This window comes from Uloborus diversus, chromosome 4 (assembly GCF_026930045.1).
Source record: "Uloborus diversus isolate 005 chromosome 4, Udiv.v.3.1, whole genome shotgun sequence".
Taxonomy (NCBI): Eukaryota; Metazoa; Arthropoda; class Arachnida; order Araneae; family Uloboridae; genus Uloborus; species Uloborus diversus.
Window position 1 is genome coordinate 93746567 of NC_072734.1, and position 17010 is coordinate 93763576.

Below are 17010 nucleotides of genomic sequence, written 5' to 3' on the forward strand. Positions count from 1 at the left end.
TAACTACAGTACACTCGTATGAATTTAGTCACGTATTACATATATGTGTTTCTTATACATATATGTTTCATTTAAGAAAATAGAGTCAGTTCATTCATTTCTTTAAATAATACTTTAAAAAAACTTTTATTTTGAAATAAGTATTGAAAAATTTCCACTGCCTTTGTCCTGAATTAAAAATTATATGATAGTAAATGTTGCATTTCAATGTAAATTCTTTGGTCTCAGTTTAAAAAGTGGATTCATGTTTACTATTTAAGTCGGAAAAATTTCGTTTTTTTTATCAATATATGTTTTGAAAGCTGTGTATTAGTGTGTTGCCTATAGTTGCTTAATGCTAAAATCAAAAGCTCTTCTATTAATAATAATTATTTTATTTACTCGACATTTAAGCACTGCAGCAAGTTGTTCTGAAATGACTATTACTTTTTATTTGAATATAGTTATCGGTTTATTAAGTTTGTTTTGATGAGAATAATTAAAAACTGATTTACTCAAATGTTCTTAAAAAAAATGCTCAAAAGGCTGTATGTATGTGAATGTATGATTAAAAAGTTAGACATTGATTTCCTTTTATGATTTATTTAAAGAGTCATGAATGTTGGAGTTATTGATTATCTTTAAAAAAAGGATATAGGTAATGTATTGAAAATAATTGTAACTTATATGTGAAGTTGTGACATAACTGATAGAAATGTGCAAAGGAATTCTTCATAAAACATTTGAAAATAAAGTTTCAATTTTCAAAAAAAAAAAAAAAAAAAAACAGTAACTTATTGTAATAATACTTATCAGCCATCCATAACTTTATTGAAGATCAACTACAATAAAAATTAAATCAAAAATGATCAGAGGTGCTTTGTAGTAAAAAAAAGATTAAAATGAAAAACAGTGAAATAAAGCACGCAATTTTCAAATCCTTCATGACAAACATCAATTCTTTGACAATTTGTGATTCATTAACGTTGTTTTTAATTTTAATCATATAAAAGAAATTGCTATGGAATAGTATGCCTTACTGCCGCCCCCCTTCCCCCCACACACAAAAGTTGTAGTTAGATATAGTTAAAATGTGTGTTTTAAACGTAATGTTATTTACTTGGTTGAAAAAAAAGAAAGAAACGATAAGGAAAACTAAGAAATGTTAGTTGACAAAAGTTTTTCCAACTTATTCAGGTCATTAATTGATTATATCTTTTAACTTGAATGAAAGGATATGATTAAAATTTGCATAGTTGCTGAGGTTGAATTTTCTTCAATTTAGTAATATCAATAGTTTATCCTTTCTAATGCAATACAATTTTTTAGAAGGACATTGTGGTGACCAAGAAAGATTGTTTTATGAAAAAAGAAATTTAAAATTGCCTTACTTTATGAACTGGAAAAAATCATATCAATACATCTCATATGACTTTTAAATTAAATTTTTTTTTCAACCATTGCCAACAATATTTAATAAGAAATTAAAAAATTGCAAAAATAACTGTGACTTTATAGGTAGGTACAAAAATAAAATGAGCTAAACCTTTAGAAAAACCTTTTTGCTAATATATCGACACCTCAGAGCAACAGTAAGATATCTTAGTGTTGTTTCTGGGATTAGATATCTTACTGTTGCTCTGAGGTGACAATATAATTGTTTATCATCAGTAACATGTTTACAGGTGTATCTTCCTGTGCATTTAAAAATTTTCATCATTTCGAATAAACAAATTAATTAAAATGTGCCAAAAAAAAACAAAGGGTTTAGTGACATAGATTTCTCAACAAAAACTATTTTATGGATATTTTTGGCTCAAAGAAAAAAAAAAGCTTAGAAGAGTGCTCTTTCAGACCATACAGCTAATAACGGCCTCCCCCCCCCCCCCCATTTTGACAAACATAAAATACTTAATCTTTATCAAACATGCGTGTTTTTTGACATAAAATATCTTATTATTTGATCTATTTTTGCAGAATACTTATTCAATATTAATAAGAAAGTTAAATTAGATTAAAACTTTACCAATATTTAAAATAGGGTGGAGGGGGACGCAAGGACATGCACTCCAAAATATCGGTGACTGAAATTATTATTTTTTTTATATGTAACAAAGTCTATGAATTGCTGCATAATAGCACATAAATTAATTTTCATTCATTTTAACAAACAAAATTAAAGACGTAAAATGTCTAAATTCATATAGGTTTCTAAAAAATATCCAATCATGTGGTTAAAGAATGTTATAACTTCGTTTTCACCTCAAATTTACATTTAGTAACTTGAATTAACATTTATTACTCAGTGTTTTTTTTTTTTGATAAAAAAATACTTTAAACTAATTATACATACTGTTAAAACATTTTAAGATTTTTTTTTTGGAAAGTACATAAAAAGCTAAAATCATCAGCCTTACTTGAATGTAAACAATCATTATATTATTTGCTACACGGAACTGACCTTAATTTTCAGCAAAATGAGATTTGTTGATATTTGAGTGAGTAATTGATTTATCTAGTGAAGTTCAAACCAGTTTATGAACGTTTCTGTTATTAAATTAGTGAAACAAACATTTAAATTTGTTCTACAAGCGTGCACGAACAGTGAGGCAGTGAGTTGACTGTCGTACCATAAAGAAGGAAGGCTTCATTTCCAGTGTTGCGAGACACAAAACAATCCCTTTTCCCTTACGGAAGAGAATGACTACCGTAGATTTTCCCTACTTGCTGAAGTCGAGAAACGGCTAAGTTTTTAACATTAAGGATTTGTCCTGCCCCTAGACGCTTGTAAAACTTGGTCGTCGATGGGAGCATAGTCTTCAGCGGTCACATTTGTGAACCCTGCTTGTTGCATTAACGACTGCAAATCGGATCCATCACTGTCACAATCAACTTCGTTGTCAATTTCCTCTGTGGCAGATCCTTTTTTGAATCCAACGCGATTAAAGCAACTTACTATTGTTTCTTTTTTAACTTCCTTCCATGCGTGCTTAACCCAGCTGATTGCATCTAACACATCAATTGTTTTGGACAATTCGCTACTTGTTTTAGTTTCTTCCATTTTATTGATTAAATGCTTCATAACTAGTTGTCTGTATTGAATTTTAAATGCTTGAATTATCCCAGCATCCATAGGTTGGCATTTCGATGTTGTGTTTGCTGGCAAGAAGACTATTTCTATATTTTTCAAGTGAAAGTCTTTGGGATGGGAGGGCGCGTTGTCCATAAAAATAACAATATGCCTTTTTTCTCTCCCCAACTTCTTATCAAAAGTTACAAGCCAATCAGATATGACACTGGTTGTCATCCACGCTCTTCTATTTGAATACCAGTCTACAGGTAATTTTTTTATATCCAGTCCTTTAAAACACCGAGGTCTGGCTGCTTTTCCGATGACAACTGGTTTTAATTTTGTACCATCCATGCTGGCACCCAACAAAACTGTTAAGCGTTCTTTGGAGATTTTGCCACCAGAGCAGTTTTCTTTCCGTAAAGTTAAGGTTTTATCTGGCAGAGCTCAATAAAACAAACCGGTCTCATCAATGTTATAAATGTCACATGGCTCGTAATTTTCAATCAAACTAGGCACTTTCTCAAACCATTTCTCGCAAATGTCAGCATCCACATCCATGGATTCACCACATATTTTTTTAAAAACGATATCATGTCTCGTTCGAAAACGATCTAACCATCCATTGGAAGCTTTGAAATTTTCTATACCCATTTCAGTAGCTGCTTCTTTCGCCTTTTCTTGTAAAATAGGGCCAGAAATCGGAATATTTTTGCTTCTTGCGGACACAAACCATTTAAACACAATTTCATCCACTGCAAGGGCATTACTTTTAGGAAAATCTTTTTTCTTCTCTTGGTTTCCATTTATGAACCATTCTTTCTTGAACTTCTCTTTTCCTTTTAATATACAGCAAATTTGTGTGCGTCCCACACCAAACTTTTCAGCAATGTTCCGTATTCCAATTTTATTTTTTTCTGCGAAATCTATAACTTCAATTTTTTCTTTAAGAGAAAGAGTACGACGCTGACGATGAGTATTCAGAGCCATTTCAATGAGAACGATGAAACAACTGAATGCTTTTACCCTTAAGTTTACTTTATGATATTGCATTGGCTTTACTTTTACTCTCTATAAAATATTTTTGTTAGATGGCGCGTCAACTCGGCTCTACTTAGACACAACACGCCTGTTTGTTAGTCATCTGAAAAGGAACAAGGCAACGGGGGAGGGTGGGGGTATACAGACAGAAACTTGCAGAATAATCATTTTCTCTTTTCTTTTCTTTTATTTTTGACGATTTGATGATGTTTTTTGGAATGAAAAATGCATTTCGGTGTCAAGCTGAAAATTTTTTGCTACGCAGTAGATGCAAAGTAAAATTGCAAAGAAATATTTTTTTTATCTCCGTATAAGCTGGTCGACTTTGCATTAAATGAAGCCTTTCAATGGAGTAGCTATTTAATTCTCAAGTTTTAAATACTGTCCGCAAAAAAGGATATATCAATGTAAATGACTTTGAAAAGGGTGGCCGTGTCCGTATTTGAGGGTGTCCGTACGAGAGAGGTTCCTTATACATTAGGTTTAATGTCTCTCTGCCGGGGAATTAAAAACTGTCCGCATAAGAGGGGTGTCCGCATTAAAGGGGTGTCCGTTAGGAGGGGTTTCACTGTATATATATATATATATATATATATATATATATATACCAACATAGAGAAAAAGAAAGAAAGATTCTCTTCATTTTCTTTAGCTTTGGATTTGTCATGTTTGTTTGTTTTTTTCCTCGTTTTGATGAAGTTTTAAATTTGCGTTATTCTCAATGATTCGTTCAATTTTTTTCGGAAATACACGCACTTCTTTTACGAGCTTTAAGTTGCAGTAAAGCTCAACTTCTGTAGTTCTTTCGATTTTATGCGAATTTTCATCTGTCAAAAGTCCGGCTATTTACGTTTAAAAATAAGTTTTTTTTCTTTCATATTGTAAAAAGAAATGTTTATCATTTGAAAATATTCCATAGTCATTTTGAACGGAAAAATAAGAAAGTTGTATCAGTCGTGCTATAAACTAATTATAACTTTCGTAGGGTATTTGATCTTAATTAACCCACTGGTAAATCTCAGTTTACCGAAGCAACAGTAAAGTTTTGACAGAGGGGAAGTTTAAAATAATTGGAAATTGCTTCTGGGGCAAGCGGAAATCGAACCGTCCAATTTCAACATTCACGAGCAGTTTATGTCATGACAGTTCTTGTCATTTACAGAGCCCGCATAATTAATAGTAAAAATATATTCTCCTTCTAGAATAAGTCTGTACCTGGGACGTAAAGGATACTATGTCAATTATTTTTTCATAATCGAGATTTAAGCACCATCTTACTCAACTTTTACTTTAACTAGAGGTATAAAGCATCAGGACTAATAAAAAACAAATTTTCATCCTAAAAGCCTGTAAATGTCAATCCGGCAATACAAATTATCACAAAATAAAAAACTTTAAACTCATCTTCTGGTTAATTTTGTTTTTCTAAATTAATGCCCTTTACTTTCTAGATGCAGATTATTTACTTACTTTAAAAAATAGTTCAAGTACTACTTTCATGAAGAGTTTTTTAAACTGATAAAACCATTTAGTTTTCCAAGCGATGCATAGCAGGAAAACTGATGGCTCATTGTGTTACATAAAACGTAGAGCAATATGCAAGGAGTTTGAAAGTTAACTTGTATTATATTTGAATTTTTATGCTACTGTTGTACTCGAATTTAATAAGTACGAAGCAAAAAACGCATTTGTGTTCTAATACATACATATTTTGTTACTTAAATTTATGTGAAACTTCAAAAAGGTATGTTGAATAAGAAATTTTTAACGTTGTTAACCGAAGCAAGACATAAAAATGTTACCTCTTTCTTAAATTTAAGTTTTATAGTTATGAATCACATTTTAATGTCAAAAGCACGCAATTAAAATGGTTAATAACTGATTTTTTTTCAATGCACTTTGCGAAATGTGAAATCATAGTTATAAAACATAATTATTATAATATAGAAAAAAAATAGAGAGACATCTTGCATATTTATGCTTTTTAGCAAATTTAAAAAAAATAATAGACCATATTTGTAATTGACGCTTTTGATATGCTAATTAAACGTAAATCAATAACAAAAAACACACAAATTTCCACAAAAATACGTAAGAACAGATTAGATTTCCGTATTTGAATTACGTTTACTGCTGCAATCCAAAAAAAAAAAAAAAGAAGGAATGTGACAGCCTGTTTAGATAGTTTCAACGCCCTGACGCAAATTTTTACCTACAACTTCCGAGCCACACCATGTTATCACACCTTCGCTGGAGTGCTAAATTTCTTTTAGCACCCAACTTGAAAATGATCTGATCGGGTAAACCATGAGTCAATGTAATAATTAAAAAAAAAAAAAAGTAGCAATGAAAAGAGCATAGTGGACCATGTTTTTTTACCCATAAAATCATTTGCCCTCTTCTTTCCGTTATCGAGACAAAAGTTTTTAATTTTGGCGGGGTATTATAAAAAAAAGTCAGAAAATATAATAAGAGACGGGCACCTAAACATTCACTTTAAATTTGTTCCATAAACTTCCATTTTTCACTAAATTTTGGCATTTTTTAAAAAAATGTCTCCAGACTCTAAGACCTTGTATTTCGATTATGGGGAGACAAGGGACACAAGACATACATCAACAAACATGTTTCACTATGTACTTTCAATTACTACTTTTTTTTTCATTATTACTTTATTCTTGTGTTTCCCTAGTCAGATTGAATAAGAGAAGTTTACTATCTCCAGCTCGTTCATCGCTATTCCAGACAAACGATCGCTAATAATCGTAAAAATGCAGTATCTGTATGCAAAAATGGAGTGTTTAGTAATTGCTTGTTAATCGGATCTGATCAACTTTTGGCAAAAAAATAAATACATAAATAAATAAAAATAAAATAAAATAAAATAAAAAAATAAGAAAAAAGAAAAAGAAAAAAGAGAATTAAAAAAAGAAAAGAATAAAAAAAACAAATTCTGACAAATATGAATGTTGGTTGCCAAATTTCAGCAAAAGTAATTGCAATTGCATTAATTTTTAACTCGCAGATGGATTTATCTTTTGTGTTTCGTTGGAACTCAGCAATCTTTTCCACCGAACTCCCAGCATGCCCTGTTGCCACTAAACTCTCGGTTCTCTGCAAGCTATTTGGGAAAGAGCTTTTAAACGAATTCTTTTCTTCAGGGTTACGTATGCACGTGTTTCAAAGAATGAGTTTCACAGTTCAAGAAACTTCTTACGACACCTTGCTAGAATAGTAAATCATTGTTTCCTTTCTTAGTTAAGGAATGAGCACTTACTATGCAACAGATTTGAGATTTAAAACAATAAAAAAAATTACGCATCTGCAAAGTTTCCTCAAGAACAAATAGAAATGATGAAATTAATTATTTGGTCCTATTAAGTGTACGGAATTCGTTTACCCTGGAGAACAGCGATTTGGTTGTTTTCAAATTTGGATTGGTTTTTGGGAAATTTACAGCCCTTTGAATCAAACTGATCTCTGCTGTAGTTTCTGCTGTTGTTTATGATGCCACGTTTTAAAGTTAAATAGGAATCAAAGAGACACCTTCACATAATATAGGATATTTTTGAAATATATAGGAATAAAAAAATTTAAGCAACATTTAAGCGCATAGCATTTACAGTGAAATCTTAGAAAAACGAACTAATTGGGGCTCAGACCTGTTCAGATTCAGGGAAGAACAGAAATGTCTCACAGTTCCGTAAAGAGTTAAATATGTTTTGAAAAATTTAGATTTCTTACTTTTAAAACTAGAAAATCGCCCGTCAAGTTATGACGGGTGAAAATTGCTTCTTCATTTGAACGAAGTTATTGCCTGTTTGGGGATATTTTGATAGTTGAAATTTTAACACTAACTCCAGTGGATGAACTCTAAACTCCAGTTGATAGCGTTCATTGTTGATCCTTTTTTCGTTTCTTCATTCTCCTAAAACTAGTCTTACCAGTAAAACAGTTAAGTGACCGGATCCAGTTTAGTCACTTCCCTGCATGTCAAACATTACCAAAAAATGTAACCAAGTTATCGTGCGAGTTTCATTGTTGGTGACGTCAGGAGCACTACTTGATCAGTGAATTCGCTATTATATGAGGATTATATCTATCCGTAGTTTTTAATGAATGGCTAATAATTAATTTTTCTCAGTTGAGTCAATGATCTATCTTGCGTTCTTACGCATGTTTGGAGCCAAAGTCAGTTTCCGACTTTCTATAATTGAAAGTTTTGCAGCAACAAAGAGTTAACTAATTTTTTTGGTCGTTTGGTTCAACAAGGAGTTATCTCCGGTTAATAGTTCTCAAGCTATTCGCTAGAATGAGTTAGCTGCTTCATTCGCTTGAGCAACATGGAGTTAACTTCACGAGATTTCCCAACAATAAAAAAATTTAGTTAACTCTTTGTTGCTGGAAACCCTTCAATTATCTATCTCACGTTTGAATTTTTTTCCATGGTCCAGCCATAAAGCATTTTGCTCGCAATCAGTTTAAATCCCAGCATTAAAATCCCTGCTCTAAGAAACAACGCGTTGAGGTGATCGTTATGAAACGTTTTCTTACTTTCATCGTATCGCCTGGTGCAGGTGGTCAAAATTTTGAGATCAACAGAAAATTATGCAGATTTTTTTTTCTGAAGTAATGTTCTTCCGTCGAAAGGCAAATTTGAAAAAATTTCAATTTCCATTTTTTTTTTTTTTTTTTTTTTTTTTGCGTTCTTGTCATTTCTTGCATTTTTATCATTTTCGGCGTTCACCATAAATAACAACGCAAAAAAAAAAAAAAAAAACCTATCAAGTTCCGACATTACAGTATTGTTAGTATGAAATCCAAAACGCGCTTCTTGAAATATCTCAAAAAAGCATTTCATCAGAAACTGCGCTTTACCTTCACACAGTAGTGTGGTGAAATGCATGCATAAAATGCATTTTTATGCTAGAAATCATTGTGGACTGTAGAACATTTTGAAATACAAAATATGAATTACTCATTATAATTAATTAAAAAAAAAGCCATTGTGAAAGACAACGAATGTTTCGCCCTAAAACACTTCAAAAGTCATCATTTTCCTTTTCTCCTCAATCACTTTTATCAATCTTGATTTCATAGAATTAGAAAAAAATGTTGTTGGACATTTTTATCCAGATTTTTTTGGATGGAGGAAATGAATTCTTGTTTGACTTAAATATTGACTACCATTTTTGTACAGTTCGTGGACCAGAATGTTTCACAGTTTCTTTTGAATTCATATCAGGCTTTCTGCCCTAGTAAAGTAATTTCAAGAAGCTAACATCAAACCATGAATTCGATGTTTGTAAAACGTGTGATGCAGCATTATCCTACGCCTTCGAAACACCCATTCAAAGACATAAAAAGCGTTTTTACTCGTAATTAATGGTGATTCTGATTTAAAAAAAAAATATAGCCCATACATCAACACAACGTTCTAAAGTTTTTCTTCCCTGCGCAAAATACTTTTGAAATAATCTCCGTTCTTGCGAAAGTTCCCCAGCCCATTATTAAGCCACCTCCAAAGCAATGCTTAGAGAAAATTTCTTTTTCTTTACAGAGATCGTACCAGAGTAGCGAAAATCATCTGGTCCATCCAAATTAAGTTTTTTCTTATCGGACATAATTACATCATTCCGCCTTTTACATATAGTAATGCATTTTTGGTAAACTCTACCCTAATTTTTTTTAAAAGTATTGTTTTCGATTCGGTAGTGACATTAGCTTTACATAACAAACTTTTTTTTTCCTTTTTGTAAAATCTGTCAAACAGTTCAAGCATTTCGTCGTGACTTTAATTCTTACCTAATTTCCATTGATGTTTGTTTTATGAAAGAATTTGGATTAACATTCCTTTTACACGCACAGAAAAAGATGTCCTGCTTGTACCTCTTTTTATACAGATTTGCCTAAAGAAGTTATAAATGCCCATTCTCCATTTATTCAGATGTGCTGAAATTTGACGTGCAGTACGTTCTTAAAGTTGAAAAGTAACCAACTTCCCTTTCCTCAAAATCTGAAAGTTTCGTTCCTAGTGGCATGACCACAAAAATAAAATGCGACGTTTAAAATCGCTTCCTTAGCTTTTATATCATTATGTAGAGCCATGTGCAAAAGAAAAATAATGCAAGTTTTGCTTTTTAGTTGATACAAATTTTACTTTTTAGACGAACACAAAAAGAGCTGTCCTTAAAATTTCGTGTACAATCAAATGGATGTCTAAATTAAAAACGCATTCTATCAGGATGAAATTCTTTATAATATCTTTCCCCTAAAAACTAACAAAATTTGCCTTTTTACCATTGATTTAAAGCTATAAAATTTGCATATTTTCCCGGCAAACTAGCCATTTGGCGAGGTTTTTTGCCCTTATAACTTTACCACTGTAGGCGTTTTCCTTGCATTCCTTTCAATACGCAAGTGCTACGGCAATCAGACTTTAAAGGCAGCTTTCGGTCAAGATTTCTGAATTAAAATGAGCTTCACGAGATCAATAAGCAGCCTTAATTGATCTATTAGATAAGTTAATAAATAAAAAATACTCGTAAATTTTGCTGAGATTTATAGCATCCGTATTATTTTCAATGCCATATGATGCAGTGAGAAGCAAAGTGGACGTTTCCAAGTATTGAGTAAAATGCGTTTAAAAATAAAGTCCTAATTAGGTTTTCATTGAAAAGTTTTCTTAAATCATGCTGTATAACAGAACCTACTATTGCGACTAGTACTATCTCTTGCCCCAAGACAGAGTAGAGGTTCACCAACCTTTTGTACTGGTCATCTCCAAACTTTTAATTTTGGCACTTACATCTCTTTGTCTCTCACTGCCTCTTATGCTGTATACATTCCCTGCTTAGCACTTTTGGCAATTATTTATGTCAAACTAAGGGTGCATTCGGAAACAAGGATCGGTCGCCTCGGTGCCACCGCAAGCTTTCGGAAACGCCTGCGGTATAACCGGTGACGTCACTTTACCACGTTCGGAAACACTGCGGTCGTTTTCTGGCGATCGAATTGGTTGCAACCTGTCGCACCGCTGTTCGGAAGCGATTAGCGAGATCACAAACGTCACAAAGTCTGTGTTGGCCAATCCGGTCGTGTTTCATGTTTTGATCGTAACGCACATGACTTACCTATCACGAAAGTTACGCTTTGATTGGAGCGTCGTTTGCTGCTGAACTAGAACTACCGCGGTGTAACTACGAGCGTTCGGAAACACAGCTGTTCTACAAGAATTCCTAAAGAAATTCCAAATACGTCATAACCACACCAGGCTAACCACGCGGTGTAACCGGTGGATCATTTCCGAACGCAGCCTAAGTGATAACCTTACAGAACGAGTTGAAATTCGGACAATTTCAATATCATTCTGAATTTTTTTATCATAACCTGCCTCCCATTTGCATCATAAAGATTTAAAAAAAAAAAAAAATTCTATGCCATGCAAAATAAGTACTGACTTTTAAGAAATTTTCTTCAAGAAATATTAGAATGCAAAAAATTGAACACCGTTAAAATTGTTTCGTAAAAGTGAGAATGTTGGAAGCGGTTCTTTAAATAAAGAAAAGTAAATTACTTATAAACTGACAAAACTGCAGGGCCGTATCCAGATTTTCTAATGCCCTAGAAGACAGTTAAATATCCCGGTCTACCTTTATACTATACCTTTGCTTATTCAATTATTATTGATACCTAAACCAAATTGAAATTTTGAAGTGTATTTTATATTAGAGGCAGTCAGAAGCAAAGGGATGCAAGTAGCAAAATTAAAAGAAAATGGAGATAATCAGTGCAAATGGTAGGGGAACCTCTCCTCTGTTTTAGGGCAAGAAATGATACTAGTCGCTCGGGTAATGCTGCGATACAGCATGATTTAGAAAAATAAATTCAATGAAAGCCTATCTAGGATCTGAACTTTAAACGCGTTTTACTCAAAAGTTGAAAAAATCCAGTACATCCCCTTCTTCTCACTGCCTCATATACATTTTTTTCCTTTCTATGCATAGAAGTTTTATTGATTTAAATTGAAATTGCAGTCGTAAAAACGTTTCATTTATTTACCTATGTTCTAACAATAGATAATTAAATCTCTAATTTCAATTTTATGTTTAGTAGTTTAGAAGAAACATTAGAATATAGACGTACATCATAATACATTAAAATTGCAACAATCATGAAACCCCATAATTTGTTAATTATAATTATATTTGAGAAAAAATATCAGATTCAAAGAAATGAAAATAAGAACTGATCGTATTCCTGACTAACTTAGTACTATTACTTATTACTAAGCTTACTTATTACTTATTTACTAGCTTTAAAATCCTATAGCTGCATATATTTGTTTCCTATCGCTGCCTATGTTTGTCCTATCGCTGCATATGTAATGAACATTTGTTTTGTGTTTACTATTTACACACCAAAACGGCATAATGTTTATTTACTAAACACAACAACGCTTTTAAAACTTTTAAAAAGAAAGGACAAATAAACGCGTGGAAAATTACAACAAATACTGAATATGAATAAATATTTGCACTCAGATTTCAGTTTTGAGGATTCAATTTTGAAAAATAAAGTACCAGAGCTCTATGGTTTTCAGAATGTTTTATTAATTCGCAAATAATATGAAATATTTATCTATTCTGTGAAAATTCATTAAAAACGGAAAAGGAAAACAGAAAAAAGAAACCGTACACCCATGAAAACTAACCCAAGCATATACTTATTTTACGATCATTTATTCTTGTATTTATTTTGTGAATTTTTTATGCTTGTACTTTTCTTGCAATTGATTTATACTTGCGCTAATTTTATAACTTACTAATACTTAGTAAAATTTTAAAACTTTACAACTGCTCAGTTTCTAATATTTATTTTACAATATTTTCATCTGGAAGCGTATCAAATCGAATTGCAAGTTCAAGTTGCTAATATTTTGTTTATCGCATTTTAAAGAGCAAAAATTGATTCTATCCGGTCGTTTGATGAAGATATCGTAATTAAGAGACGTGAGGGGGGGGGGGCAGCACTTTTATAAACACGTTCGAATAAAATATGTTTCTTAAACACTTTCGTTTGCTTAAACAGTAAAATCGTCAATTTTGAACGCGAAAAGGATGATGTGGCGGTGATGCTTTATGTTAAGGGATGTACTAGAGTGTAGTGAGAAAATTCCATTTCTTCAAAAGGGTGCGGTGAATCGAAAAAGTTTGGGAACCCCTGTTTTCATGTCATGTCAAGAATATCTTAACTAATATCGTTATGGGTTTTTGAAGATCATATTTTATTGAAATAAGGGAAGAAAGTTAGTGAATTACATAATTACTCAGTTGTAAAAAATTTCATAATGATAACTGTACAATTGGATAAAGCAATCAGAATTTTTATGAGAAATTTTTATCTTTAGTTTACTAAACAGTATAAAACACATTTAGATATGCTTAATAAAATACGTTTGTAGAAAACAAAGCTATTTACAAATATGGTACAAGTATACAGTTTTTTATGCATTTTGAGAATACTTTGTATCATCTTTTCCCCCTTACACTTCCTCGTTTCTGGAAATTTGTTCAAATGGAACACACTTAAAAAATAAATAATTAGAGAGTGGACTTACAAAGGCAAATAATTTATGAGACTCATTTTTAACTCTATGCTCCCAAACGAATAAATATCTTTGTGCTAAAATGTAAATGTTAAAAAAAAAAAAACACTGTATTTAGGGAAACGGCACAAGTAACAGACAAGCTTAAGACATCGCTCTCAGGTTAACTCAATTTTATGAGCCTTTTAATCTATTTAGACTTTAAAAACTATTTTCGTCCCATGCAACTACATCTCACCTGACGTTTGGATGTTTCTGGATCCTCTGAATTAGTCAATTCTACTTTTATTTGCTCAATTTCGAAAAAAGGTCCGAGCCCCAGTAGCTGACACTGACCATTCTGATGATACCCAGTAACAGATAGGATGAGGAAAGGATGAGTAATGGACAGATTTCCCAGTTTCTCTTTAAATTGTTCAAAATTTCCTTATTTTTAAAAAAAATCACTCTGATAACACCAGATGGTTGCATCGTATTCAGGGGTTGCAGCAACATCAGTTTTACCCGCTTAAAATTCTTATAATTGAAATCCAACCTTACGACTGTGTTACTGGGCCCTTGTCTGTTACTGGTGCCGTTACCCTAGCTCTTTTCACTTCCTTTTACGAAAAAGGAAGCATTATATTTTATGATAATTTAATTAGCATGCTTTCCTGCTCAGAGACTCGCGGAAACGTGGTATAAAAAATATTTATTCCCGATAATAGCCATAAATTGATCGACCGTTAATCTGAAAATTAAGAGTTGAACTCACTCATGATATTATTATCATGAGCCAGAATATTTCTAAAACATGTTTGAACGGAGTATGATTGAAAAATGCTTCGCTTCATTTATATAGCGGAGTGAGGTCAATTTTTAAAACGTTGAATGTAAAGGGACAGTATATTAGCAATGTTTTACAAAAGTATCAAGATTTTTACATGTATAAATTATTACCATTTCAGCATTTGTACAGTTGAACAAATCTATCAGAGCACAGCACACTCTCAATTAATGCTTCTTAAACTAGCATCGGAGCAATTCGGAACTATTTCTTCAGAGGAAGAATGTGCATATTGAAAATTTGAATTCAAATTATAATCAACGTATAATATGCTAGCGGTTAAAATTTTCACGAAAATACTTAACAGCCTTGAATCACATGAAAGCAAAATGTTTCGAATATGACCTAGTGTAATCACGTTATTTCACCATTAGCTACTTCCGCACAAAGGTGAAATTTAAATTTTTATTCCTTATATAAGTTAATGTAATTTTATTTGAAAAAGTAGACATTTTGAATTATTTTAACATAAAAACACTTTTGTTTCTATTGAAGCATTTCTTTCAATGTACAAAACTATAAAAAATAACAACGTTTAGTTACAGAAACAGTAATTGCAATGTTTTGCAATTGAGCGTTGTCTTTTCTTATTTTTATTTTTATGCACAAAGGTCTTATATTCCTTTTAATACAAAACTTTGTCAAATACACAAATTATTTAACTATACGCATTCGAACCATACTGCCGTGCGCAGGTAAAGGGGATTAACTGCAAATTTTTCACTCTTCTTTTTTTTGAATTTTTGTCATCTATCGTACATTACAAGCTTGCTTATTTGATTTAAGCTGAAAAGAAGCGCGAAAAAGACTTCTAATTCCAACATTTCAATACTGTTAGTATTGAATCCAACACACATTTCTTCAAATATCTTGAAAACTCATTTTTGCAGATATTGCCGTTTACCTGCCCAGGGCAGCATAGTCAATACTCTTAGTCAAGCTTTATATCTTCAGTTAGAAATCGCATTTAAGTTATTTTAACCAAGAAAGAAATAAAACTGCTTTTGAAGGTTTAAATGAAGCTATACATTTTGATTGCATCGATAATTCTAAATTGATTTATAAACCTTAGGGTGCTAACCTATTTAAATAAATAAATAAATAAATGAATGAATAAATAAAAAATAAATAAATAAATGAAAATAACGAAAAAAGACAAAAACATTGTGTTCTTTAATTTTCAATAATATTCCGAACTGAAAATGGTTATTTTACCGCTAATATTCGCCTTCTTATTTGAATGACAGGTAGTACGTTGCCGTGCTAAGCACAAAAGTGGTATCTGCATTTTCTGTCGAAATTGAGTTATTGTCACCAGGTGGTTCATTGTCACACATTTTACTCTAATACAATTATTATGGTCATTTGTCAATGGGAAATATTTTTTTTTTTCAATTCTGAAAAAGTTTCATCTGAATCAATTACACGGAGACACACAACTTTATACGGGAATTTCTCATTTTAAACTCAGTTGCAGATACCCCTTTTGTGCTTAGTACGGTAGTACCATTATTTTGAGGAACGGCAGTTGACCACGGATCAGTGACGTTCCCATCAATTTTTCGGAGGGTATACTCCCAGTAATCCACTACGCACAGTTTGTGTATGTGATCATATACATAGTATCCATAATATGAAAATTTATGAAGCTTGAGGGCATACGCTATATGTCTAAAAAATGTTTGAGAGTAAACGGCGTATATGGAGTATACAGTATGGGAACACCACTGCCGCGGAGAAACAACTGTATTTGAACTTACTCCTTCATCTGCTGCAAATTCCGTGCTCGTCTGCATCCCTTGCACGCAGGACACAGTTGGGAACGCGCGTCGGGGGACAACGACTCTCATCACATCGCAAACAGATGCGACAATGCTTCCCCCAACAATCCATCTTCACACAGCTGAAACTCAACGTCCCAGTCGACAAAGCAGAAAACGCGAAAAGGAGTCGAAAAGATTTAAGTCCCGACTCACTACAAAATAATCATTTTTACTGAACATTTTGGCACTTCAGGTTGAGACACATTATGTCACAAAAGTTGCAATTAATCCTTCAAAAACAAGCAACCTTAAACGCCGGTGTCACTATTTTTAAAAGTTTGTGCACCTCTCGGTGAAGGAGCAAATTTCTCGCCCGTTTTTACAAGTCGTTCTGTTGTCATAGTTTCAAGCGGTGCGCGTCTGCTTCGGCACGCCTACGTAGCGCTACTGTGCCTCGGCGAAAGCAGCTATCTGTTTGTTTTGCCGCTATATTTTTAGCTGGAGAGTTTTGGCATTGCTTCCAAATATTTGCCCGAGAGGAACGCCATCTCGTTCGAGCAGTCGCAATTAAATTATCTGATAAATATTTGTCATAAATACATCTGCATATATTCACAATTCGTATTAAAACAATCAAAATTTAAAATTGCTCATAAAATAAGTTAACTTTTTAAACTAACATACAAAAAGTTAACTTTTTTTTTGCTCTAGTTATGCAACCATG

At 32.3% G+C, this 17010-nt stretch overlaps 1 protein-coding gene across 2 annotated transcripts in view; it reads right to left on the minus strand.

Moving 5' to 3' along the window:
- LOC129219644 (potassium voltage-gated channel protein Shaker-like) overlaps positions 1-16415 on the minus strand; it is a 130624-nt gene extending 114209 nt beyond the window's left edge. For both annotated transcript variants that reach the window (XM_054853913.1, XM_054853914.1), the window contains exon 1: positions 16284-16415. In XM_054853913.1, coding sequence (XP_054709888.1) covers positions 16284-16291 — 8 coding nt within the window. In that variant the 5' untranslated portion in view covers positions 16292-16415. The remainder of the gene's footprint in view (positions 1-16283) is intronic.
- Positions 16416-17010: the final 595 nt, after the last annotated feature.